The sequence below is a fragment of the Microtus oregoni genome, unplaced genomic scaffold, assembly GCF_018167655.1.
Source record: "Microtus oregoni isolate MIOR12 unplaced genomic scaffold, Mior012 000000F_ref0000247, whole genome shotgun sequence".
Taxonomy (NCBI): domain Eukaryota; kingdom Metazoa; phylum Chordata; class Mammalia; order Rodentia; family Cricetidae; genus Microtus; species Microtus oregoni.
This window is the reverse complement of record NW_024543059.1, coordinates 26899002-26926738: the sequence shown is the minus strand read 5'-3', so window position 1 is coordinate 26926738 and position 27737 is coordinate 26899002. Positions and strand designations below refer to the sequence as shown.

Here is a 27737-nt window from a genome sequence, read left to right as displayed (position 1 = left end):
GCCACCTCTGCCACAAGCACCCCTTTCTCTGATCACATCCCAGTGGCCTTGGATAGAAAGGAAGGCTACATTAGGTCTGAGTTAAGAATTACGCACGCACGTCTTGCTTCTGAACAGTCATTTGCTCAGCGTTGGTGTGTGTCCAGCATTAAAACACTTCCATTGTGTTTTTAAGGGAAAGCGAGATGTTAAAGCTGGGTCTGGATGCTTAGTTTTCCCAGCCTTCCCTCTACTTCTCATACACATAGCATAATTCCCTAAGAGACATGGGCAAATTACTTATTGTTTTGTTTCCTAGCCCCAGCTGTAACATGAGAAGCCATGTCAGTCCCTTATGGTATATTATAAGGTTTAGCTCATTACTGTTTGAAAATTTTCCAAGTCCTTGGGTAAAACACAGAAAAAAAATGGCATGTCAGACTTAGAGGTCCTTTCATGGTTAACATATCAGTGCGGTCTCACATTGTTACTAGTCATGAATCATTCTCGATCCACAAGTCATGATCTACACAAGGCTCAGACACAAGGCTAGTGCCTTCCAGCAATAGCTGGGGGTAGAGACAGCCCTGTGTGCTGGTGACAGGCGCTCTTTGTGGTGTTCTCCCACGGACGTATGACCAGTGGTTTCTCTGAGTCGTCGTCACGTTTGCTTCTCACTGGAGCTCTGATTGAACCCAGACCTGGCACCACTTTTGCGTGAGTAGACGCTCCCTGAGTTGGAAGCTGCAAGATAGGTAGCCTCAACACCTACAGTTTTTTCTTATATCTGCCCTGTTTGTTGCCTTCTCTTGGCCTCTTGCTGGTCCTCTGTCATTCTCCATGTCCAAATTCAGACCCAGAACCCAACATTTTTATGTATCCTGATTGATACTTAGCATTGATATGGGGCTACCATCTGGTTCTTCATTACACAGTCCAGAAGGTGTAGAAGGTATTTCTGCCCAACAGTACCATTTTGTTATCCAGAGTTGGTACACAGTGATTCTGATACCTGTGCACATATCCAAATTCCCACCTTAGTCTGGCTTCTGACCTTGAATATAGTCATTTCAAGACTCTGGGCTTTGCCTCTTACCCAACCCCTACTCTTTAGGACACTGGTTCAGGATGTAATGTCTGAACCTTCCAAGTCTAAGTCATGCTCCCTTGTGTTAGTGATGTCTCTGTTGGCATGATAAAATACCATGACCAAGACCCATTTAATGAGTTCATGGTATGTGGTTCTAGATGGTTACATATCCATATGGTTGAGAAGACACAGCAGCAGGTGCAGGAAACTGAGATTACATCTCAACACACGAAAACACAGAAAACACGAGAGAGAGAGAGAGAGAGAGAGAGAGAGAGAGAGAGAGCCTTCAGCAAGGCTAGATCTCATAAAGGCTCTGTAACATCCCCAAATAATGCCCCTAACTGATGGTCAAGCTTTCAAACACATGCGCCTATGGGGGACATCTCCCATCCAAACTACCATACTCCCTAATTAGGTGGCCTGTATGCTAGGAACTCCTACTTGTACCTCAGCTTCCATTTCATCATCATCCTTGAGTTCCATGGGAGAGCATAACAGAGCATCCTTATTGCTCTGTTAGCTGCAGCGTTCTAGCCAAGCTCATGTTACGCTCCTGTCCAGGCTTTCTCCAGCTCCCCTCTCAAAGACAGGGAGATGTAAAATGCGCGCTAGGAGTCATTGTGCTGGCTTCTAGTGTTTAGAAAGGTGTGGCCCTTGTATATCTTTTTAAGGCATTCTATTATAGAGATTTTCAAACACTGGAGCACAGGGCTTTCCTCTACCCTTAAGGGTTATCTTTATGGCTAATCTCATTGAATCTATGTCCCTATCCACAACCCAGACCTTCCCCCAGGTTGCTTCCAAACATGTCTGCATTCAATGATTTTTAAAATTCATTCCAGGGGCATTTTAACTGACAACAGTTTCACTTTCAGTCCGCTAAGATGTTCTCCTATGCTGGATGGAAGCAGACCTGCAATGCCCTCTTCCTCATCTTCTCCATTGTCTTCTTCATCAGTCGGTTCATCATCTTCCCATTCTGGTGAGTAGACAGGTGCCCTGTCCTACCTTGTGATGTCACAGCCCCGTCCCCTCCTCTTTCCATTCTTTCCAGTGATTTCTGCCAAACTCAGCTGGACAGACAATGTGATAGGACCATTTTTATAGCTTTAGTATAAAAACAAAATGTTATAGCTTATGTTTTTATAAATAGCTAAAACAATTATCTAAAACATGGAACTGTCGCAGAGGGAGCTTCAGTGGGTGAGCACCAGCCATCACTCTCCATCCTGCCTCAGGAATGTGGGTTTCTTTTTGTGGCCAGCAGCTTTTCCGGTCACTCAGTGAAAGCCAGTGGCCAGACCCTGGGCTTCCAGGAGAAAGGGGTTCTCTGTGCTGTAGCAGTTGCAGCTGCCCTCTGAGTGCCATGGTGTGACTTGAGGTGCTCACTGGTGTGCTGTCTCCCATGGCAGTCCATCCTCAACAGTCATAATTCCCCACGTGTTGACTGGCAGAAACAAGTCTAAACATGGGGAAGCCTCAGAGGGCCTGGAGCAAAAAGCCTAGAAATAACCTTAGTTTAGAGCTAGCCTGGAAGCTGTTCACTCCTCTCAATAGGAGAATGCAGAAACAACTGGAGACTCCAGTTCCATGCCTCTTCCTTAGGTAGATGGACAGCAACCCTGACCGGCATCCAGGGAGGTATGGCCAGAGTGGTCATTGGAGCTGTCTTTGCCAAGGAAGCCGGCTACATTCTGTAGACTAGGGGTCTTGAATTAGTATTTCCTGGAAAGCAGAGGTCCAGTGCAATGGCTGATTTCAAGGATGGGAATCAGGTCAGAATCAAATCCTATGCCACACTTAGCTACCTGTGTGATTTGGGGCAGGTTAGAGCATCTCTGTGCCTTCATTTTCTCATCTGTAAAATAGAAGTACGCGTTAACCAGAGGCTTACCTGAGATACTACACACGAGAGTTTTAGAGAACTGCTTGCTACCTGGTAAAGACTTAGTAATCGATGCCTATTTTTATTAGAATTATTAATGAGAATTTCAAAATTGAGAGTTTAATCCAGAATTAAAACCAAGATAAATGCCTCTTACACTGCTTGTTTGGTAGACTTTTTGTTTTGTTGTTAGTAAATTCTGCTCGTGCACTATGCATTTCGGTGCATAGTGAGCTCCATCCATCCTCCCCTTCCATACCTTTCCACCTCTCCGCTGCTCCTTCAGATCAACTTCTTTCACCTCTTTGTTTCTTTTAGCTGGTGTCTCCCAGAGTTTCATCAGGGCTGTATGGACCTGAGTTTACAGCCAATTCCCTGAACTTGGTGGGCTCACTGTTGGGTACACAATTGATGCCATATGTCCCTTCACAGAATCTTCCAGTTGCCAATTAATCTGCAGTGTGTGGTTGGGCCCCAGGGGCCCTTTCCTCCTCCATAACTGACTATGAGGAAGACTTGACCTCTGTGGACCCAATGCCAGTAGGCATAGCCACTGTGAGGATGGTATTTTCAGCTCCTCTTTCCACATCCAGCTCTTACTTCCTTTCCACCCTCTCTTCCATAGTGGTCCCTGAGACTTAAGGGGTAGTGTATATGTCATGCCTAGGCTTGAGCCCTCAACTGTCTTTTATTGTTTTGTAGAGTTATAGGCCTTTGCCTTTATTTCTCTTCCCTTCAAGGAGCAGATTCTCTGTTTAAGGCTGAGAACAGCCTTTGTCTCTGGGTATAAACATATGTATATACTTAGGAGAAGGTTTGATGTTGTGTCAGCTCAGCTAAGCAGCCATGTTAAGTTTCCCATACCCTCTGCCTAGGATCTAAGTAAGACCTCTTCATCCATGGGTATGGATTCCATCTTGTAGAGCAAGCCCCAAATCCAATCAGAGAGCAGTTGGTTATCCATGTAATAGTCATATGACCATTACACCCCTGGGTCCATCTTACCTAGAAGGTTGGAATTATAGTTCATGGAGTTGGACTAGGCAACCAATGTCTTTATCCCCACATCAACCTTCATAGTAGCATCTGGCACCATGAGATCCATTCAGTATGGAAGAATCTTCTAGCCCAATTTCAGTTTGATTCCTCGACATCTTGCAGCTAAGGTGTGTGCTGTCTATAGAAGTAGGGTCTTACCAACTAGTTCTCAAGAGTGACCAGGAGCAATGACTAGAACCTGGAGTGTTTGGGGGAATTTGGAACCTCCCTGACCAATGACTCCTACTGGAGCTTTTGTTTAATGACCCATTGATTCTAGACCTGCGTTGTCTAGTCTTTGCAAGGCATCTGTCTTCTGAATTTTTATAAAGTTTTCTAACCAGGTTACCAAAAAGTCAGTCGCAAGTGTTTTTCTCATACCTTCTTCACTCTCATACTTGCCATGCCTGCATCACCCCACCTCTCACCCCTCTTCCTGCTCGAAGCTCTCTACTCCCAGTATTCCCCTCTGTGCCCTCATCTAACCCACTCCACCCCGTATCTCCTATTTAAGACAACCTCCCCCTCACTGTTCCCTTTCTAGTGTCTTGGACTCCTGAGGTATTCCAAGACAAGCATACGAAACTCAAATAAGACGAACAACACAATTAAAAACTGGGCTGTGTGACTACAAATGGCTTTCAAAAGAATTGCAAATGGCCTGGAAATACTTGAAACTGCTCCGTACCCTTAATCACTAGGAAAATTCAGATTTAAACCACTTTAAGATTTCATTTTATCCCATTAAAATGGCCATTGTCAAGAATGCAAATGACAACCAGTGCTAGATGTGGGGAAAGGGGACCCTTTTACACTGTTGGTGGAGGCACAATTTAGTGCAGCCACTATGGAGGTGCCTAAAATAAAACAAGACAAAAAAATTAGAATTGGGTCTACTATAAGGTCAAGTCTTACAGTCTGGGCATGCACCCTAAGGATTCTATCCTACTACAGAAACACTCAGCATGTCATTGTTCATTACAGCTCTGTTCACAACAGCCAAGCAATGGAACCATCCCAGATGTCCATCAGCTAATGAATGGATAATAAAAACGTAGGGCACATACATAATTGAATTTTATGTAACTATAAAGAACATGGGAATTTTGAAAATTTCAGGGAAATGGATGAAAATGGAAAAAAAATTATACTGAATGAGGTAATCCCGACCCAGAAAGACAAATGCCTTGTGTTCGGTAAATGTATTACTGTCATTTTTGTTTGTGAAAATCAGTTGTTGGCTTCTGCACTATCTTTACTGTTCCCATATCATGGCCTTCCTCAAACGAAGTAGGATGGGCTAGCTCTACCACTGAGGCACACTCAGCCCTCGAGCCTTACTGAGGAGATAAACACTGACTTGCAGATAACAGCTGATGGAGCTTTTCAGAGAAGTCCATGGTGCTGCAAAGTCTTGCATTTTCCCTGGTGCCTCTCCTCATGTTCCAGAGGCTTCTCGTGCTTCACACAGCTGTTTGTGCCCAGGAACCTATCTGGACACTGAGTGGTGGAAGTCAGTGATGGGCAGACTTGTTCTGGTAAGGTCGAGAGAGCAAGGATTTTAGACTTAGGGGGAACAACATGGTCTTTTTCTTTGTTGCATATTTCTCTTTGTTTTGTTTCACAACTATTTAAAACTGTATCAAGATATACTTAGACCACGGGCTGGAAATAAAATACATGTCTTTGACTAGATTTTAGCCACAGGCCAGCTTGTGGCAATCCTTTAAATCACTGGTAAATCATCATTACCTCTCCTGGTTCTCATGAGTGACTGGCCTTAGGTCATTTCTCCTTAGAGTCTCTCATGTGGTTACAGAAAGAGGCCAGGTAGTTTATCAGTAACTACAGCTGAAAAGTCCATGAAAGACCAGCTACCTGGTGACACAGTCATTGTCTGGGTCCTGAGCTGGGCTCTTGTCTGAAGGCCTACAGATGGCCCCTTCACTTGCCATTGGCCTCCTCATTTGAAGTGTGACATCCAAAGTCACATCCTATCACTTCTTGACATGTAATGTGCATTGGAGCCACACCCCCAAGGTTGGAACACTATTTGAAGAAAGAAAACTATACTGTTTCTTGGTAATACTGTTTCTAAAGCCTGGGCAGCCGTATTGACTCCATGGAAGCCCTTGGTTCAGAGAACTCTGTCCGAGAAGCTTCTCTAGTAGGGTGCAAGGCCTGGCTTTTGATGCCACCATGGATACTATAGGCCATGATATCTAATAAACAAGCAAAAAGCTAAGTACATGGTAACTTTGAAAGTTCTAGATTTGAGAGTTCGTGCTCCTGCTGGCATTTTTAAATTTCTAGATTAATCATTTACTAGCATTTGACCTATTGATCTTGATACTGGATTCACCCACGGGTTACAGAGGGCAGCAAAGACTGTCTTCACCATCTTCAGGGCGTTAAACAGCAATAAACCAGTTCTGACAGACTGGACTGTATGGCTCTGCTGGTGACAATATTCCGTGCTGACATCGACTCCCGTTGTTCAGAAGTTGAGACAAAGTGCACGAAGCCCCCGGAGCTTTGGAGAACAGCGCTTCACAATGGCTTTGAGAAAAACTTAGTGGTTGTAACCAAGAGCAGGTTTACTCAGAAAAAGTGCTGCTCCCAGCTGCAGTGCCGGGCTCGAGTTTAGTCCCCGTAGACTTTGCTTTGCTATCACCACAGTAGTGCCAAAGAAGACATTTTCATTTCTGTTGTCCTATCGGCCTGTCCCAAACTCTGTGGATTCACGTCTCCAGGAAGTCTTCCCAGTCACAGCTTGTTTGGGAATCCACCACGGATGGGGCAGTGTGCAGATAATAGATGCCGCTGGAAGGTGACTCACAACCTGCCTCAGGACTTGGCCATGTGTTAGGGGTGCTGTGGGGAGCATCTGTGTCCAGGGCCCTTTGTCTTCTGCAACACATTCTGTGGTACCGCAGGGTAAGAGAAAACTGCCGGAGCTGTGCCGCCTACAGTTCACCTGGAAGCTTGAGAAGATGGCCGGAAGTCCATTAGTTACCATCTGTCTTTCCTTCTCTCTGGTTTTTCCATCATCTCCCAAAAGCAGGTTTGCTTTCCCCTGACGTGACTCCCCTTGCCTTTCTGCAATTCTATGCTCACCTCCATCCCTGCTGCTGTGTCTGAGGATCCAGTGTGGCTCATTCTCAGTGACGGAAGAGGAATCAGCAATCCCAATTTTGAGGTGTTAACCTGCTAGAGGGGAAGGTAAAGAGTGTGACTCAAGTGAGTCTTTCTCCTTGGAGTCTGATCAGAGAGTGCTGCGGGAGGCTGAGGTGTGGCAGCACAGACCAGAGGCAGAGCTGAGGCAGCAGAAAGAAGCGGCCTGCTTCCAGGCAGCTCCAAATAGCCTTCATCCCCTGCCCCCCCAATGAGAAATGAGTCAGTTGCTGGGAGCCCTTCTGGTTCTTTAGTTCAGGAGCCTTTCCAGCTGGCCTTGGAGAAGAGAGCCCAACAGCTAAGCCAGTCAGCAAAGAGAATGCAGCGCCAAAGGCAGGAGGGGCTGTCCAGATGTGGAGGAGTGGCAGTGCACTGGCAACCATGGATGCCAACTTTTCTGAAAATCGTTTTCAAACATTTTTGAGGATAATAATTAGACTCGCCTCATTTAGGCCTTAATCAGACTCCTCGGTGGTTCCCAAATACTGTTTCATTAGTCAGAAATCCAAATTAGCGTTGGCAGAATTGCTTTTATTTCATTGCCTGGAAACTCCCATTTGTTTGTGTTTTTACCAAAACTGTTTAAGTCACAGACTAATGTTTTTTTTTTTCACATTGTATTTCCAACCATTGTGTACACATAATGATATTTAAAATTATGTTTATTCTCTGGAGATTTAACACCTGTGTACCATGGATCATTTCTTCCCCTCAAACCTTTCTCCAAGTCCTCTCAGGATACCCTTTCCCTGTATCATCTCCCTCCCAATTTTATTGGAATTAATCGATATGTTATCTATGTTCCCTGGCCCCTGACAGACTCCCTTGTAAGTCACAGGAGCTGGTATTAATGTCCTCTAGACTGGCTGATCTGTAAGAAAGGCCACTCTGATGCTACTGTCCTTCCAGCCTGTTTGCAGTGACAACATGGCTGCTGTTCCTTTCCTTCAACTTGCCATTCTAGGTGTGGCAGAGTACCGGAAGTGGGAGAGATGGCCAATAGTAGCAGAGGTCTTTGTAGCTCCCCCACCACACACATACATATTTTATTCATAGTTTTACACACTATTAGTAGTGACCTATGTCTCTCATATGTCCATCAGTAATGATGCTGTCTCCTTATTCCCATAAGTTGCTGTGCACGCGGCCACCTTTCTTCCTCACCACCTACTGGTCACTGGATTTCAGATCTCAACTTTTAATGATCCAGCCATCACTAGTTTGAAAGTAAATGGTACCCCGGGTTTGAAACCCATGTGTGAACGGAAATGTTATGGGCACTGGGACCATGTAACAGCTTGAAATGGTTAGTGGAGAAAGAAGATTTAAAAAACAAAAAAACAAAAGCATGAAAGTGCTCTTAGTTGGTGTCCTCATCAGTGACAAATAAGGACAAGGCCACATGAATCTTTTCATCAGAAGGCTGGGGCCTGGTTCTTCCAAAGGCGAAGCAAGGCTACTGTGGTGCTGAGGTCAGCTTCATGGCCTGGTGCTGCCACAGAGCAAAGGGACTTGTGTAGATGAAGCAAGGCTCTTCTGCAGCCCAGGGTACTTGAGTCACCACTGTAAATGTCACTCTGGGACCAGACTTTAGAGTGTTGCGCCTGTGGAGGGGGTGGTTAGCTGTGCTTGCTGACCACTTCAGCAGGGTGCTCTTGAAGGAGCTCCTGACCAGCTGTGTCCCCTGTTGTCTTCTATTGCTGCTTTCTTAAGGACAGTGACCAGGGCCAGCCTATTCACAATTAGTCCAAATCCTTCGTTCATTTGTCACTTGGAAACCTCTTGGAGTATGTAGCAGGGCAACCTGTATTTGCCCCTTACCAGTGGGCAGTTTTCCCATTTATTTTCCCATTTCTTCTCCCCCCTTACACACACACACACTGGAATCGTTTGAAAGTTCTAAATATCATAATCTTTTTGCCCTAAATCCTTCAGCATGCATTTCTTAGGACACTCTTTTACAGAATCACAACATAGTTATTAATTGCAAAAAACATGTCAACCCATTTTCCATATTTCAATTTAATAACCCTATATTATTTTTTATTGCTCCCCTACCACAGCATGTGGCCAGGCCATATGTTATGAATAGAAGACATTTATGGAGAATAGTTTTTTTTCCAGTTCTTTGTTTCTTATGTGATCGTTGCAGCACTTAGACCCCATCCTGACAGTATGTGATGAGGGAGCAAACACCAGGAGCTGGGGGAATGTTCCGTGGGTAAAGTAGTCCTGTAAGTGTGATGAGCAGTTTGGAACATCCAGCACCTGAACACAGTAAGACCAGAAAAACAAGGCAGGCATGTGGGACTGCCCGTAATCTCAACAGGAGAGGCAGAGGCTCCCGTGACAAGCTGGGTCCGGTGAGATACCCTGCCTCCATAAGTAGAGAGAAGAGTGATTGACAAGCTGGGTCCAGTGAGATACCCTGCCTCCATTAGTAGAGAGAAGAGTGATTGAGGAAGACACCCAGCACCAACCTCAAACTCCACATACATGAAAACATGCACATGTGTATGTACAACACACACACACACACACACACACACACACACGCACACTTAAAAGAACTAACACCAGAAACAGCTGAAGTAGGGCCTTTGGAATACAGAGCAGAAATCTGTTTCCAGGCAGAACTGGGGATGAATGGCGAGCTGGATCCAGGCAAGCTCTCTCCCACTGAGCTGTAACCCACTGCCCAGTACACACCTTTCCATTACAGTCACCGAACCGGATGGTGAAGGGTTTGTCTTCACTGAGTGTCTATCACGTTGTCTTCATCTGAATCATTACCCAGAAACCCAAGACATGCCAAACATGCAGAGCATGGCTTCGTCTCCATATCCAGCCACTGGCCTTATAAGAACACAGAATTCTTACTCCCTATTAGCAAGAAAAACACAGCAACAAAGCACCTGACACCTACAATCTGAAATTTGGAAAATAGAAATAACTTACGGGTGGTGTTGGCAAAACCAGCTACTCTTACACCAAAGTTGTGAGCTGTTCAAACTGTGTCAACCCTATTGGCGAAAAGAGTGAGGAGAAGAGGCAGACCAAATCCAGAGAAACGGCAGAGCCCGGCAGTCAGATCCACGACAGCAGCTTCTCAATTTGGAAAGAGTAAAGTACTCTGTGTCTAGGAACTCAGGAGCCTGACAGTCCCTTGGCACCCGACCCATGTAAAGAAACACTCCACCGGGGTGCTATAAAGCAGGAACAAAAAATGTGGCAAGTGGGCAAACAGCATCATACGTGTCTGTCACATGTCAGGAGACTGTCGTGGAGGACAACACTGTGATGGTATTCCTTCATATTCTCTGAGCAGAGAAGCAGCACAAAGTGACACTGGACCATCCTTTTGTGAGGTCCTGAAGAATGACAGACCAAGGCCAGGCTCACAGTGCCTTCCCCTCCATGTCCTCTGTCCTCCTACAGAGGATATGCAGAAGGCACATCCCACTCCGCCCTCCTCCTGGCCTGATCTCCACTCTCAGGTGCCTCCCTCCAGAGTCTAGCCAGTTCTGCTGCTCAGAGATGGGGCTGCTCTAATTGTTGGGCCTCTTGTTTAGGAGAGGAAGGCTCGGGGAGCAGTTGAAGTCAGAAGGGCAGTGAGGAAATTGGCTTTAATTGCCGTGTTTTGAGAGCTCACTGTGTGCTGAGCCCTTCTCAAGGCATCAGGTCAGTGCTGTAACTCCAAGATGAGGGGGGCAAGGAGTTTTCATTTCACAGAGTCACTGGGGCCCAGCATGGTGGAGATGCTCCCTGAAATCTGTGACCTCTGACCAGCATCTCACAGGTTCCAGAGCCCTGCCTTAGGCCCCGCCTCTCCGCCCTCTGCTCAGCTCTCCGAGAGCATACTCAAAGCTGCTTCTTATTTGAAAGGAGCTCTGCAAGTTTGCCAGGCAGGCTGTGGGGCTCCCCGAGCTCCCAGGTCACAGGGGTGTGGCAAGTTCCCCCCTGTGACTAAGGAACCAGAAGAGATGGCATCATGCCATGGATCCAGCTCTGCAGAACTGTGCCAAGTGTTCCAATCCCTATCTCAAAGCATCTTTTCCTGTGCCTCTTAAAAGGAAGGCCACACCCTAGACTTACCCAGATGTGAAAGGCTACCCGAATGTCTCCACCCACCTCTGGCCCCTCTCTCCCCTAAAGGAAGATTAAGCTGCAGAGCTCTTACCATGGAGGAAACAGCGCCTGAGGCTCATCAACCCCCTGAATTTCCCATCCTGCTGCCTGCCCTAGGGGTTTTGGTTTGTGCAGTGAAGGATTCCCCACCGGAATCCCATCTTCTGCCTTCACTTCCACAGGGAAGTCTCTCCCGTCCCCACTCCCTACTCTCTCCTTATGTGAATTACAATGAGCAACTTATGTTTGCTAGTTCACATTATCTGGTGACATACAGAAAGAGCATTTTTTTAGTATCTTCCTTTGTCAGTTTTGACACTGACAGATTTCTGATCGAGGACTGGGTAAGGGGCAAGGACCTGGAGAAGAAAGGAGAACACAGATGATCACATGTTATGGCTATGGCTTTGGGAATCTGCCTGCTGATGAGACACACCCATGCAGCAACTGTGGCTGCAAAGCAGGCTGAAGTCAGTCCAGAGACCAGGATAAATGTTATAAATTCAGGGGTAAACAGAATAGCATGGAGACCCCTGTTCTGGAGAGGCAATCAGACACGGAAATATAAAGATGTCATGATGTGGGCTGGGGGTTATTCCGTAGTAGTCTTGCCTCACATGCACTGGGCCTTGGGTCCAATCCTCAGCACTGGAGGGAAAAAAGGTATAGCCACTTGTAAGTTGCTCACAATCAGTAAATAATCTAATGCCCATGTGGAGGGAGAGCCACTGTATTTAAGTTCATCATTTTATACTATGAATATACGCTAATATATTTCTTAAAGGAAAATAGGTGTCATATACAAAACAATTTACAAAAGAACAAATAAAAATATAACATGTAAACATAGTGGCTTCTTCTAAAATAAAATGTCAATATAAACAGGCATTGGCCTTTTCCATGGAGACTGACAAAACATGACATTGCTCAGGACCTGAGGGAGTGGTGCTGTCACACTGGGCTCAAGAATGAAGCTGTGTGGTCTTGGAGGAAAGCAGCTGAGGGATATATTTCACGTGCAATGAGTGTAGTGTTTGACTCAGGTCCCAGATCTTAGCTAAAAGGATCTAAAAGGAGAATCAAACAATCTCAACAACATGTATCTCAAGTAATTCCCACCATATTCTTTAATACTAATGAAGATTTGGGAAGAACTTAGCTGTCTTATTGGGGATTAAGTTGCAGTGTGTTTGTGAAATGGATTTGTGCAGTTGTTCCACAGAAGGGCATGTGGCAGACGATGGTAAACTATGGCTTCGGGTGAACTCTAGCTCACAGTCTTGTTAGTAAGTTTTATAGCCACCCAGCCAACCACAGTCATTAATTTACATGCAAGATGCCAGGCGGTTGCTCTTTTCTTACAATGGCAGGATTAAGTAGTTGTATCAGAGACTGGAGGACCAGTGGCCTGAAGTGTTCAGTATCTTTTCCTGTTTTGTTTTTATTACTACTTTCATTTTTTGAGATTATAATATTACATCATTTCCCTCGTCCCTTTCCTCACTCCAAACTCTCCCATGTTCTCTTTCAAATTCGTGATCTCTTTTTCATTAATTATATATATATATATATGTATTTTATATACATACATATATATGTATTTGTCAATACACAAATATAACCTGCTAAGTCAGTAGAATGTTATATGCGCAAATATTTTTCAGCACTGACCATTGGTATTGGATAACCAGTGGTGTGCTCTCCTGGGAAGACTGTGTCTCCAGTTGTCAGCATTGTTAGTTGTCTGTGGTTCTTTTTGTAGGCTTGAGGCTTTGTGGTCTTCTTCCTCGGCCCACGTTAGTGCATCTGTTGGTGCTGTCCTTGTTCAGCTCGTTTAGTCCATCCTGTCAGTGAGACTTTACGGGTGTAGCTTCTGTCATTACTAGAAGACACAATTTCACAGCAAGCCTTGTCCTCTAGCTCTTAGACTTCCCACCCCCTGGACTGCTAAGGGAGTTGTCCTGTAGGTGTGTCCACTGGGGCTGTGACTCTGCATTTTTGATTGGTTGTGGTTTTCAATAATGATCACCATTTGTTGCAAAGAGCAAATTTCCTTGATAAGGGTTAAGAACTCTACTCATCTGTGGGTGTAAGGACAAATTTTAGACTGTAGTGAGGGACTGTATGGTTCAGTGAAGTGACAGCTGCAGGTCTCCTTCACTACCCCTGCCATCACTAGCCCTGGGTAGAGCAGACAAGTTTACTTGCTTCAAATGTATAGCTACATTCATTGACATGAAAACTTCTCTGTGACACGGAGTAGGAAAAATAAGGGTCCCAAAGTGCAGGCATAGTACTATCCCTGATGTGTAAAGTCATGTGGGTAGAAGGCCATATGCTAAAATCCATAAGTTGTGAGACATTTTTAAACGTCTTCACATTCTGTATGTTTTCTGAATCCTACATGGACAATAAAGTTACCTTTTTAAGTTAAAAAGCAAACAAGAGATGTCTGCATAAAAACATGGGTAAATTCTACAATGAGTTTTGGAGCAGATGAAACTTGAGTTGGTAACTCACATAAGAGGAAGCAGCTGCTGAGCTGACATAGAGGACCCTCAAAGACCTGCAAGATAAGGTCTGTTTAAACTGTCTTGAGTTTTAAATTAGCAAACCTTAAACCCACCAGTATCTGGTAGAGACCCAAATAAGCTATTCATAAATTTCTGATGGCCTCATAATGTGTGATTTTAGAGAATACGGTGGTAACATTTTGGTACTCTCCAATACGCTCCTTGGACTTCTGCATCTTTAAAGTACACCTTGAAAGATGTTTCTCTTTTATGAACATACACTTCTAAGATCTTTCATTTGGAAAAGACTAGATACATTGAGCTTTTTAAACAGCATAAAATAATTTTGGAATAAATGATGTAAATGGTGTCTTGGTCAGTATTCTGTTGCTGTAAAGAGACACCAGGACCAAGGCAAGTCTTATAAAAAGAAGCATTTAACTGGGGCTTGCTTACAGTTTCAGAGCATTGGTCCATTATCATCATGGCAGGGAGCATGGCAGCATGCAAATAGACATGGTGCTGGAGGAGCTAAGAGTTCTACATCCTGATTCATAGACAGACAGAGAGACACTGGCCCTGGTATGGGCTTTTAAGAACGTCAAAGCCACCTTCAGTTACACACTTCCTCCCACAGGGCCATACATACCCCAGAAGGCCACACCTCCTAATCCTTCTCAAATAGTGCCACCCGCTGGTAACTAAGCATTCAAATATATGAGCCTATGGGGCCCTTCTTATTCAAGCTGCCACAAATGTAAAACCTGCCAAGGGCTATATTTCACATAGAGATAGATGTCTCTACAAGACAATATGCAGAGCTGAGGTAGATGTGAACAGTGGACATGGAAGGAGGATACACAGCATCCACTCCAGAGAACAATGCTTCAGTCATGTGTACAGTTAACCATGCACTCCCCAAACACCACACAGCAGTTTCACCTACACACTTACTTTTCTGCAACTGGTAACAATAGCTTCCGTTTGCACAAAGAGCATGTGTCAGTGTATGTAATGATTCTTTTCCTAATGGTCAAACATGGAAAACATCTCCAGTGCTCCTCAGAAGGTGAGCAGATGAGCGTGATCTGTTTATACAGCGATATACCCAGTGAGCTGAGCAGATGAGTGTGATCTGTTCATACAGTGGGACACCAAGTGGGGTGAGCAGATGAGTGTGATCTGTTCATACAGTGGGACACCGAGTGGGGTGAGCAGATGAGTGTGATCTGTTCATACAGTGGTACACCCAGTGAGCTGAGCAGGTGAGTGTGATCTGTTCATACAGTGGGACACTGAGTGGCACAAAGGAATGCTACTGATTCCCATGGGGACTGTGTAGTTGTACTTCTTTTTTATCAGGATCATCAGTTCCCCAATAGTGACACAGAGACATTAATTATGAAAGATTGGCCTATAGCTTAGGCTTATTCCTAACTAGCTCTTATAACTTAAATTAACCCATATTTTTTATTAGTCTACGTTACCACGTGACTTTTACCTCTTTCCCATTTTGTGTGTCCAACTCATGCCACAGCTGGCTGTCTTCTCCTGGTGTCTCTGCCGTTCTTCTTCCCAGCTTCTTCTCTGCCTGGAAATCTTGCCTGGCTATTGGCTGTTCAGCTTTTTGTTAAACTTCTAACAGTTACATATTCTCACAGTGTACAAAAAGATTTTATCCCACAACAGGACTTGGTTGAATCATAAAAGTAGTGGGCAAGTAAAAGACAACAGTCTCACAAAGACACTGGGGAAGGATGTTCAGTGAGGCTGGAGAAGAGCTTCGTGGGAAAGCGTGGGTGTACGTGCTAAGAGTTGAGCGGGTGGGATGCAGAGGGATAGAACTGCATCCTAGGCACAGGTGCCTGTTCTATGGCCCACAGCTCACTGAACTCTATGCCAAACCCCAGCTAAAGTGGCTGTATGTTAGTTTAAAAATTAAATAATTTATGGAAAAATGGAAGATGAGGCACTAAATTACAGTGTCATTTAAGAGTATGATACTGTGGACAATTTTTTGTCCTTTTTTGTTTCAAATTATTTTTATAAGTAAATATATGTTTATAACCTGACCTTTCTAATGCTCTAACATCACCATGGTGTGAGGATTGCTGAAAGAACGGTTAGCCTTTTGCCCTGGAGTAACCATTGGAGATGCCCTGCATCTGGACAGTGTTCAGGAGTCTGTGTATGCAGCAGGTACAGCGGGCAGTTCTCTTCAGGAAGCGGAAGCAATCATGAAATGAGTGTTTGGGGAAGGAGTACTGGGAATCAAATCTTGGTCTTGTGTATGCTAGGTACCTGCTCTCACTGACCTACATCCCAGCCATCTCAAGTCTCCGCTGACACCAAGTCAATGAAGCCATGTCATAAGGTGCCACATGTAAACCTGTTGTCTCAATTGTGTCCGTAACTTCTCTCTTCCTAGAAGGTAAAAAGGTTCACGGAAACTTTCTGTTTACAAAGGAGGCAGCTGAGGCCCAGGGACTCTCAAGCAAGCAGAGGCATGAAGCAGCATTTGTTTTGTTTTTCTCTTAGGACAGGGTGTACTTCTTGATTGTCGGCTAAGTTTGATATAAATGGCAATTTGACCCTTTTTTTTCCTAAATATCACTTGAAGTTAAGTACTGGTGTATGTTTGGGGAGGGACAAATGTTCTTTCTTGTTGAACATTCACCAGTGCTTTGGCCACAGAGAGACTTCTCCATCTGTCTTTCCACAGGATTTTGTACTGCACCCTGATTCTACCTCTGCACTACCTCGAACCCTTCTTCTCATACATCTTCCTCAACCTCCAGCTCATGATCCTGCAGGGCCTTCACCTCTACTGGGGCTACTTCATAATGAAGATGCTCAATCGATGCATATTCATGAAGGTAAGTCCTCGCCGTTCTGAGCCATTCCTAAAGTGTGGTCTCAACGGCCACAACAGAGGTGAGGTCCAGACGGCGGAGCACTGTGTTCATCCATCATTTTGTTTGCTCTATTGATTAAGCAGGAATAGAATCTAGGCCCTTATCTTGTTATGTTCTACAGCGAGGCTATATCGCTACACAGTTAGAGTGAATGTCAGTGAGTATTAAACTATGAGCACATTTTTAACCAGAATTATTTTGTTTTCTTGATTGTTGAGGTGCTGGGTATCAAACCCAGGGCCTTGCACATGCTGGGGTGGTGCTCCATGCTGGGGTGGTGCTCCATGCTGGGGTGGTGCTCCACCAGTGAACCGTTGTCTGGGTTTTATGCTAAAGATACTCTCTACAATATAGTCAGATTTTTCGTGAGTGTGTCTTTGCTTTGGGAGTTTGGCAGTAGAGTGTGCTTCAGACATCTCTAGCACTGAAGAGGAAGAATGAACTTTATTAGAGCATGTGATAGTTGGAATTTAAACTATTTCTGTATGCATGCTGTGTCTGCATGTTTATGTGCAGGCCATAAAAGGGCATCAGATCCCGTTATAGATGGTTGTGAACACCATGTGGGTGCTGGAAATTGAACTCTGGATCTCTGGAAGAGCAGCCAGTGCTCTTAACTGAGCCATCTCTCCAGCCCCAATAGTTGGATTGTTTTAATTCAAAAGTATGACTGCTACTTCGAGAATCCCTTGAGTCAGCATTTGTTTTGTGTATACAGTTGCACATGTGTATGTGTGTGTGTGCAGCTGCACATGTGTATGTGTGTGTGTAGCTGCACATGTGTATGTGTGGATGTGCAGTTGCACATGTGTGTGGCTGCACATGTGTATATGTGTGTGTGCAGCTGCACATGTGTATGTGTGTGTGTGCAGCTGCACATGTGTATGTGTGTCTGTAGCTGCACATGTGTATGTGTGGTCTGCAGATGCACATGTGTATGTGTGTGTGTGCAGCTGCACATGTGTATGTGTGTCTGTAGCTGCACATGTGTATGTGTATCTGTAGCTGCACATGTGTATATGTGGATGTGCAGTTGCACATGTGTATATGTGTGTGCAGCTGCACATGTATATGTGTATGTATGCAGCTGCACATGTGTATGTGTGGTCTGCAGATGCACATGTGTAGATGAGTGTATACAGCTGCACATCAATCACAATCAGCTTCCTTAATCATTCTCCACCTCAACTTTTTTCTTTTGAGACATGGTCTTTCACTGACCAGGAGCTCAATGACTTGGCTACACTGTTAGGTCAATAGACTCCGGACTCTGCCTCCTCAGTGCTGAGATTACACATGTGTTCCACTGCTTTGTGCAGCTTTTACATGGGTGCTGGGATCTGAACTCGAGTTCTCATGCTACGAGCCATCTCCTCACCCCAGATAAGCTTGTTGAGATGGGTGAGTAATAAATATGTCAGAGCCTTATATTTCTCCGCTGAACATCCAGTTTGCCTGTGGCGCTTTTTTCCATGAGGTTGCTTCTGCTTTTGGAATATTGCCCATCATTTGGCTGTAGTTTTTTGAAAACAGCTTTGCTAGATACAGCCCCACATTGCTTAACTACAGATCATATTCACAGATGCATTGCTAGATGATTAAGTCATTGTGTGAACTCACACATACTCAGGCTATATGGTATAACCTACAGCTCTTAGGGCCGAGATGAACACCACATCACGAAGTTTTGTTAATTGAAACAGAAGATAAAAATGATAAGAAATGCTAAAAATTGAAATGTATGAGACCGGGTTAAAGGAATACAACTATGCCTTTACAGTATGCTTCTGTATAAATATGGAAAGGGTTTCACTGTATTATAATGATGAAAGCGATAAAGCAAATACATAAACAAGTAGCATTCACTCATCATCATCATCATCATTATCAAGTTCTACATATCATGCATAATTGTCTCTGCTGTAATTTTATGCACACAGCAGTACAGTAGGGTTGCTCACACTAGCATCACCCCACATATACAAATAACATATTGTGCTTGAGTGTCAGGATGCCTACTGTCTCCATTGGCTGACAGTGGGCTCTTGTCAGCTTCATTGTGATCTTACAGGACGAGCAGGGTATGTGTGATTGGAAATGACCAAAAGGTGGTTATGTAATACATGGCTAGAATACAAATTCTTAATACTTTTTTTGATTTTTGGCAGTTTACATTTATTTTGCATTTTATCTGTACTTTATATCAGAAACAGTGAGGGCAGGACTTGAGAATTGCACAAGGCTCAATCACTGACTTAAGGAAGTAATCCACTCCTTAGCAACAATTACAGTGTATGAAATGGAGTGTGCTACACAGTGGTCCCAGGCAAAAGCCATTGATTCAGGACCAGAGCAAACTAGTGAGTGCTGGGATTTGAGCTGGACACTGAACGCACATAAAGAAAGTCAGTCCTGACTCCCTGTGACTGAAGGAGCCTTGCTAAGCATCTTTCAGGATGATAGCTGGAGCTGGTCCCCTCTGGGATGCCACCACCTGTGTATGGCAGCCTCTTCTCACCAATGAAGAATTATGTGTACAAGTAGCTGCATTCTGAGTGGATAAATTCATTTTTATCACATCTGGTTTATTTGTTTTCTGCTTTAGTAAATTTATCTGAAAGGCCGCTGAAGAGTGGACAAATGACATGCTCATTGCACTCACTGGCACCTGAGCTCTCAGCCACCTATAGCCTCTGAACCTGGACCACATTAGATTAATGTTTTATGCTGGCTTGCAATTCATTATGTAGAGCAGGTTGACTTCAGGCTTACAGAGATCCTCCTGCCTCTGCCTCCTGTGTGTCAGGATTAAAGGTACACATGTTACCCTTGCAGGCTTCTTGAAAACTAACTTTCCCCCTAAAGCCAGGAAATTAACTTGTACTGAATGTTGTAGATCAGTGTTCTAGCTCATAGGAATTCCAAGCATTTTCCTATAAAAATGATACCTCTGCCTGATAGGCAAAGTTGAAGAGCCGAAATGAGGATCCAAGCTGGACAGTTAAACAACCGATGCTCGCAGTAGCCATAAAAGGGGGCCTTCAGCTAAACCTGTTGTCCCTTCTGGCTGAGCCTTCCTAGACCTCCCGTTCTTGTAAAGAAACAGGCCTCACATTAATTGGTGGGTGACAGTATTCCAGGTCTGGCAGGAAGCCAGGGTGGGCACACTTGGACGCCAGTGGAAACCTTGTTTGGTTTCCCTGTGACCTTCACAATTCTAAAGTCTAATGGGTCATGCCAGGTCGGATTGGAAATGTAGCAGCCTGGCAGACTGTGAGCAAGAATCCCTGGTTTCCTGTGCCACACTGGGAAAAGCTGTTTCCAAATGCAATTTGAGGGCAGTGTGGCCCTGCAGCCCTGATTCTTGCTGCGCATGACTTCAGCTGGCTTACACATGCAGTCTCTTTTCTGCTGCAGTGGCGAAACTGGCTGTGAAATCAGCAAGCTCCTCCAAAGCCGTAAAGCCTCCTTTTAAAGAGGCATTGAAGGCAGCATTGCATTGCAAGAGGAGAGAAGGAGCTGGAAGTCCTAGAGGAGCAAGGAAACCAACTGCCAGCCGTTTCAAAGGCAGTTAGTGTTTCATGCAAACTCTGTTGTTTCTAAGCTGATTGATTCTTAAATACGTTAAAAATGGAAGTCAGAAGTTTATAGACCTCCACAAATGTCTTCTAAGTCTTACAATGGAGATTAAGAATTTGTCCCTTCAACCTCCTTACATGTGGCACTCTCAGAAAGTGATGTTGGATATGGAGAGGAAGGTGATTCCGGAGAAACAAAGCACACTGAGGTGGTGCTGTGTGACAAACCTTCTCCCGGGGAGGTGCAGCACACACCTCTACTCACCCTAGACAGGGAGCCCACAACAGACCAAGTCAGCTACCACCGAAGTCCATCTGGGTGAGCCAGTGCATTTTCTTAGGATTACTCACAGGAATATAAGAGAGGTTACTTCCAGGAGCAGAAATAAGACAGCTGCATCATCAAAGCCCACCCCAGCTGGGTGACAAGCTCACAAAAACTAAGCCTGGAGCACACTGCACAGCCTGTGGGGAACTCAGCAGTTGGGGAGGGTCCTTTCCAGGTGCCTCAGTTTTCCTAAACCTCTTCCAGGTGTCCTGGCTGCTTTCTTCCAGGTAGCTGCTTTGGCCTCAGAGTCTTCTTTACAGTTTGGCTTAGCTGGGACTGAGAGGAACTCTCGACTTGTATTGCTTACTCTGGCTGCACGGGGCCTAGTGAATCTGGTCAGTTTCGGGGACTTATGAAGATATTTTGAGTTGTGTACCTTCCTGTTTAAGGAGCTTCCCTGCAGGATGGAGTGTTTCAAACTCAGAGGAAAGAATACACAACAGGTAGAAAGTTACAAAAGAGTGATTTGCACATTTTAGACCCCGTATTTGTATAGTGGGCTGAAAAGAAGGGAAACCCAGCATGCTTTGTAATGGTCACCTTTTCCAATAACCAGAGTCCTTGCATGTACATAGCAGATGAGGGATGTCCACTATGTGCTTTTGTCCTTTCATATTTTAAAGTGAAGAATACCACTACAGGGCTGAGGGCAGAGATCAGTCAATAAAGTGCTTGCCTTGCAAGCAGGAGGACCTGAATTCAATACTGGAACCCGGATGAAGAAGTCAGGCCTCATAACACATCTTACGATCCCAGTACCTGAGAGGCAGAGACAGGAGGGTCCTTTTGGTTTGCTGACAGCTAGTTTAGCCCAACTGCCACATTTTAGGTCAGTGAAAAATGTGGTCTCCGAGGAGAGGGATGGTACCCTAAGGATGATGCCGAAGTTTGCTATCTAGCTCCACACATGCTCACCTGTCTCCATACACATGGACCCTTGCACACATGAGCACACACACAAATGGATACAAAAGAATATACTTAGAACTTAAAGTTACAAAATACTGGATTCTGATATACATAAATAATGCTTATCAGACATCTCACTGCTTGAAAACAAGACTTGACATTAAAACTTGATTCCTATAAAATGGGCAGTTTTTTCCTCCCTCCCTCCCTCCTTCCCTTCTCTCTCTCTCTCTCTCTCTCTCTCTCTCTCTCTTCTTTCTTTCTTTCTCTATGTGACAATCTTACCTGTTTTAGAACTCACTTTGTAGACCTTGAACTGGTCTTCAACTCACTGAGATCCACCTGTCCTGCCTCCTGAGTGCTAGGATTAAAGATGTGTGCCACCACCACCCGGCTAAAATGGGCAGTTTTCTGATGAGCTACCAACCCACACACATCGTATGAGGAAACATGACAGGCTGACACATTCATCTTGTCGTTCTCCATGAAAACATGAGAGTGCTTTTAGAGGAAATTGAACACAACATGGCAGGCACACTTGTGTAACATGGATTTGATCATCCTTAAGCTCTTGTTTCTTCTCTCTAAATGTTACCATGGGTCCTGGGCAACTCAAGCTTGTCTCTGTGACATCCTGTGTTGGTGAACAGCCAGGACAATCAGGAGGAGCCAGAGAACACAGCCATCATAGCCAGGTTGGGGATGCTATCCCCTTGGCAACCTGGCCCAACATCTTTAAACTAACACTGTCTGACTGGTAAGTTCCTAGAGTGACACTCTGTAAGCTCTGCCCTGAGTTGATGAATAGTGGACCAAGTTAGTTACCATGAGGAAACTGAGGCCTACATGGGATTTGCACAGTGATGTCAGGACAAAGCCAAGGCCAGAGATGAAGTCCCTCATGGTGTAAAATGTCACCTCGTGTCTTCTTTTTTCATTTGAATTAAGGGTAGAAAACTGGTAATAGAAAAGTAAGGGAAAATACTTGCATGGAGTCAAAAATAGCAAGCACATAAAAATACCAAGTCCTCAAAATATGAGATTAAAAGGCGCACAGGGCCAAGGAGGTGACTCAGTTGGCAGAACTTTGCTGTACAAGGGTAAGGCTCTGAGTTCAACCCCGATTCCATATTAAAGTGTCAGCGCACACCTGTAATTGGTACTGAGGAAATGGCAATAGGAAGATTCCCAAGAGTCACTACTCATCCCGGAGAGCTGAACTGGACCCTGTGTCAGAAAACAGACAGCCAGCTCCTGTGGAATAACATCCAAAACTGTCTTCTGGAGACCACATGCAGGAACACACATGTGCGCAGGCACACATGTGTACACACACACATGTGTGAATGGACAACCCCATAAACACAAACTAATAAAAATAGAATGTAATTCATCACACATTCTTTAATTTACTTTTAAACTTATTAAAAGCCTAAGAAATGCTTTCTTAGTTATTTTAATTCTTAATCCCTTCTGTTTAAAGTAATCAAGTGGTCGAGAACACAGGCTCTTCAGAGTCCATTCCAACTCTCCCGTTTCCTGACCATGTGATCATGGTCCTGTTGCCTCAGTGTCCTCATTGGTAAGCTGGTGACAGAGTAGCTGTTCACACCATGTTGGTGTCACCAGGAGCATGCTATGGCCTTGTTGCCGTCACCACTGGCACTGCTCCTTTAGCAATGTCCTTCCTACTGACACACAGAGGGCCGTTTGAGGCAAGTCGGCTGACAGTTGGCACCCAGGCAGGCCTCTCATTTGGCTTCTACAGGCTGTGCAACAGCTGATGTCAGATGCCAGGACCCTTGGCTTCCAACCAAGGCTCCAGTGACAGCTTCCTAAGTGGTCTTCTGCCAGGTGACTTTCATGATTCACATTCCAGATGATCCCTTCTGACATGTTCACTCAATGTCATCAAGTTACAGAAGTATAAAATCTATAACATCCAAGAGGCCTCCTGGTCTCCAAGGCTTTAGTGGGTGGTAACAGACATAAAAATGCCCTTTGTTGAACAAAGCTTCCTAAAAGTAGCATAAAGACTAATGATTGAAACGAAATAGCCAAAACCACTCTCAATTTCTGGTTCTGTGTTCCCGAATGTATGTGCAGACCAGCTGTTTCTATAATTATTCATGAAACAACAGTGAATTCATAAATAGCTGTACTCAGTTGCTTGGCTTAAAAAATTTCAAATTAAAAATCCTTTTAGATTCTATATTTATTTCCACAACAAAATAGAATCACCATAGGATTTTAGAGCTGGGAGGGACCTTAAGTGGCTCACTCTGACACCTCGCTCTACTGCAGGCTTTGCTGTCCATCATGAGTGCACGACTCATCTTCACATACGTTGGCTCTCTGCATCTCCCTGGCATTTAATAAAGCCGCTGTGGTCTTTCTGTTGTAGTGGAAGAGAGAAAGGCAGGGTGAAGAAGTTACACAGCAGCCCAAGGTCACACAGCAGTGAGAATGACCTTGTGAAGCCTGAGGAACTGGAGTCTGGTTACAAGGGTGAGCTCTCCTGCCTCTCCAGATGGGCTCAGCTCTTTGACTTAATTGTCTTTCTCATCATTGCTTTCCAAAACAATTGATGAACAAACTCCAACTCCTCAGGGAGGGCACTTGAGAAATTTTCATAAAGGCTGTCCATCCCATTCACGATTTTTTTTCCAGCTTAACAGCTATGAATTTGTGATTTTTATAAACCTTAAATGGTAGAATTGCTTAAGGAAACCAAAGTCGGAGGGACAAGTGCCTTGCTAGATGTGTGCAAATAAAGGAAAGACATGTATGATGCCTGAGGGGCTGTGCCCGTGGAGGAACCACCTCTTCCTAGGACAGGGTTCTCTGAAGCTTTGGGGCCTGTCCTAGAACTCACTCTGTAAACCAGGCTGGTCTTAAACTCACAGAGATCCACCTGTCTCTGCCTCCCAGCTGCTAGGATTAAAGGCATGCACCACCACAACCAGCTTCCCAGCTTTCCAATACTCAACCTTTGGCATTTCTGTTATTTTGCCCTTGGCCTGGAGTAGAGGAACGCATACAACAGGTCACTGAGTTAAGTTACAGAGGAAAGACCCAACCACGCATCTCTAATTGAGATGGAACCAGGGCTGATGGGAAGGGCTTGTGAGATAACAAAGAAACAGAGACACTGTGGTCATGCACGCATGTCAGGACTGGAGCTGAGATAGTGGCCTGCTTCAGGAAAACACTATCCCAGCATTTTCTCATACTAACTTGTTCAGTATACTTTTGCAGTTTGGTATGTAAATTTGCTTATCTAGACCCCGCCTTGCTTGTTTCTGTGATTTCTCTTTCTGGTGGAACAGTGCTGTGATGTCCACATGCAAGCACAGCAGCTTGTCTCTGTCGCTGATAACACCCACATGTCTCTGAAGCTCTTAACCCCAAATAAGCCAGCCTCGGATGGAGAAAAGATTAAATTTCAAGAAAACCAGGGGCTTTGGGGACAGGGGAGTAGAACAGCTGTTAGCCTGTTCAGCACAGTCTGTTTCTTGGGATAGCAGTATGGAAAGCAGCTGGATGCCAGAGCTGGCTGGGGATGGGCTCCCCAAGGAGCCTTCAGCTTCTGGGTGTCCATGTAGAATCTCCAAGCCCTCCATCCCCAAAATTGCCTGCAGATTAGCAAGCCACAAGATGGTTTGCTGTGCTTGCTTTACTATGCATTAGCTCCGTGTGCCCACTCTTCAGCTTCCTGCCTATTGCTATTTTGGGTTTCAAAATGCCAGTGTTGTCAGTTCTTTTTTTTTAAAAAAAAAATTTATTGCATCTATTTATTTAATGTGTGCATTTATACGCTTGTGGAGGTCAGAGGGCAAATTTCAGGAGTCTATTCTCTCCTCCCACCACATGGGCTCCAGGGATTGAACTCACGTCCCCGGGTTTGGTGGCAGGTTACCTTTACCTGCTGAGCCATCTGAGCAGTCTAATGTTGGAAGTTCTTTAGAGGCACTAGACTAGTGAGATCATTTGCCAAATAGGAAGCCAGCTAAGCAGTTGCCAGAAATAAAACTATCAAAGGGAACATACCACAGATGGTTGTGCTGTTCACATCCAGGCTCTCCTTCCTGTCCCCCAAATAGCGTCTCTCATAGCTCCTAGACCATGGGTCCCATTTTGTTTCAGCTGGAAAGGACAATGAGGGTGGAGAAGATCTAGGCAAAAAGCAGGCAGAGACTTTCTGACATTGCTTGGACCCATGATTTAAAAATCATTTCACAAAAAGTGCAATGAACTTCTTTTAATTCTGAAAGGAGCAGATGGTCACTATTTTCTTAGCAGAGAAATTCTCTTTCTTTCTCTCTCTCACACACATATTACATACACACAGAAAGAGACAGACGGACAGACAGACAGAGACAGAGATAGAATCAGTCTCCACACAGATGTCTCCTGTAGAATCTGAGCTTTAGACAAGGGACCAGACATAATTCATGGCTTGTTAATAAATCCGCACATCACACCAGGATGTGAATGTTTTACTGAGGGACTCTTGGGCCAAAGAGATTGGTAAAAGCCGGTGTGAGGGAGACTCCGTGCTGGTCAGCACTGCCGCATCCCGTGTCCATCTCCTCAGCCCCACTGAGTAAATCTCAGAGAGAGCTTCGAGTAGCACAAAGGAAATGTTCTTCATGAGAACATCGAGAAGGCAAACAAAATAGTCGTGAAGAGCTTAGCTTTGCTTTGTCATGCGGGCTCTGGTGGCTGTGATTTATGAGGCAGAAGGCTTAACCTGTGCTGTGTTCTGGGCACAGCAGGAATGCCATCTGCGGTGCTCTGGGCTCTCTGAGGGGCTGTGTTCTTGCAGTGGTGTTTCTTACCACACACGGGATCAGGAGATCCCAAGCAAAACAACTCCGGGCTGTAACTCCACGGCCCGTGGGCTTGCTGTTGTTCCCTGCTGTTGTTCCCAACAAGCAGTATGCACATCTGTGCTGATGTGAACCTGGAAACACGGTTATATTGTTCAGAGGCATGGGATTGGCTACCCTCTGTCATAGCTGTGTCTGAGCCATCCTCCACCAGGGCCCAGCTTCCATCGAGAAACATTCACCCATGTCAGAACTGGTACTATCCAGTAAGTGCCAGGTAATGCTTTCATGGTTGTCTCTAATACACCTGAAACAAACAGACATACTTGGCCACTTACGTGAGTAGAAGATGGACTGAGGATATGAAGGAACTCCAGGCTTTCGAGAAGGCCCGTCTGTCAAGAGAAGGATGAGGGGAAGATAACTGTGTAACTGTTCAGGAGGCTGTAGGCAATTTTTTACTTACTCAACGTCAGTTGAGTGTGTATGTGCCTGTGTGTGTGCGTGCGTGCGTGTGTGTGTGTGTGTGTGTGTGTGTGTGTAAATGAGCATTTGGGGTATTCTGTACTTGCACAACTGTGAGACAGCAAAGAAGACTGGACTGGGCCCTACAACAAAGGCCTCAGCCAACTCTTCAGAAAGCACCTAACTAGCCACTCAGAGGTGTCCCCTTTGAAGCAAACCCAGCATGTCACTGGCTATGTGCTGCCTTCCGCAGTGGAGCCTAACTCTGGACAAGATGGCGTTCTGCAGTCCAGGATAACACACAGCATGAGCAGCCATCACAGGGGGCGTAACAGAACCTTGCTCCTAAAAGTCTTCTGGGCAGCACCACCATGTGACTTGTGCTTTCCCTGCTCAAACTGGGTTCCAGTGCCAAGAAAATTTCATTTCTCTATACCAGGAGGGACCCCAAGAATCAGAGGGCTTTTTTTCTGGTCTTTTTTGTGCACGGAAGTACTTGTTTGTTTTAAGTACAGGTCTTCTGAGCAGTGGTTCTCACAGCTTCTGTTGACATGAAATTAGTTACTTTCTTCCTTTGTTTGAACATGTTTGCTTTGATGAATTTAGAATGCTGAGTTCCCCACCTCTTTTTTCATAGTATTCTGATTAGAGTGCTGTTTATCAGCAGCCCATGGCCTCTTTTCACTACAGTATCTAGCTTGGGTTTTTCTATGCCTTCAATTTTTTTTTAAGTTTTTAGTTTTTTAAGACAGAGTTTCTCTGTGTAGCCCTGGCTGTTGTCCTGGAACTCACTCTGTAGACCAGGCTGGCCTCAAACTCACAAAGATCTGCCTGCCTCCTGAGTGCTAGGTGTAAAGGCATGCACCACCACCACCCAGCTGCCTTCATATTTGTTTTTAA

General features: G+C 44.9%; 1 protein-coding gene across 1 annotated transcript in view; it reads left to right on the top strand.

Moving 5' to 3' along the window:
• Cers3 (ceramide synthase 3) overlaps positions 1-27737 on the top strand; it is a 112236-nt gene that overhangs the window by 69302 nt on the left and 15197 nt on the right. The window contains exons 9-10 of the mRNA XM_041656189.1: positions 1948-2054; positions 16533-16686. Of these exons, the coding sequence (XP_041512123.1) occupies positions 1948-2054; positions 16533-16686 (261 nt within the window). The remainder of the gene's footprint in view (positions 1-1947; positions 2055-16532; positions 16687-27737) is intronic.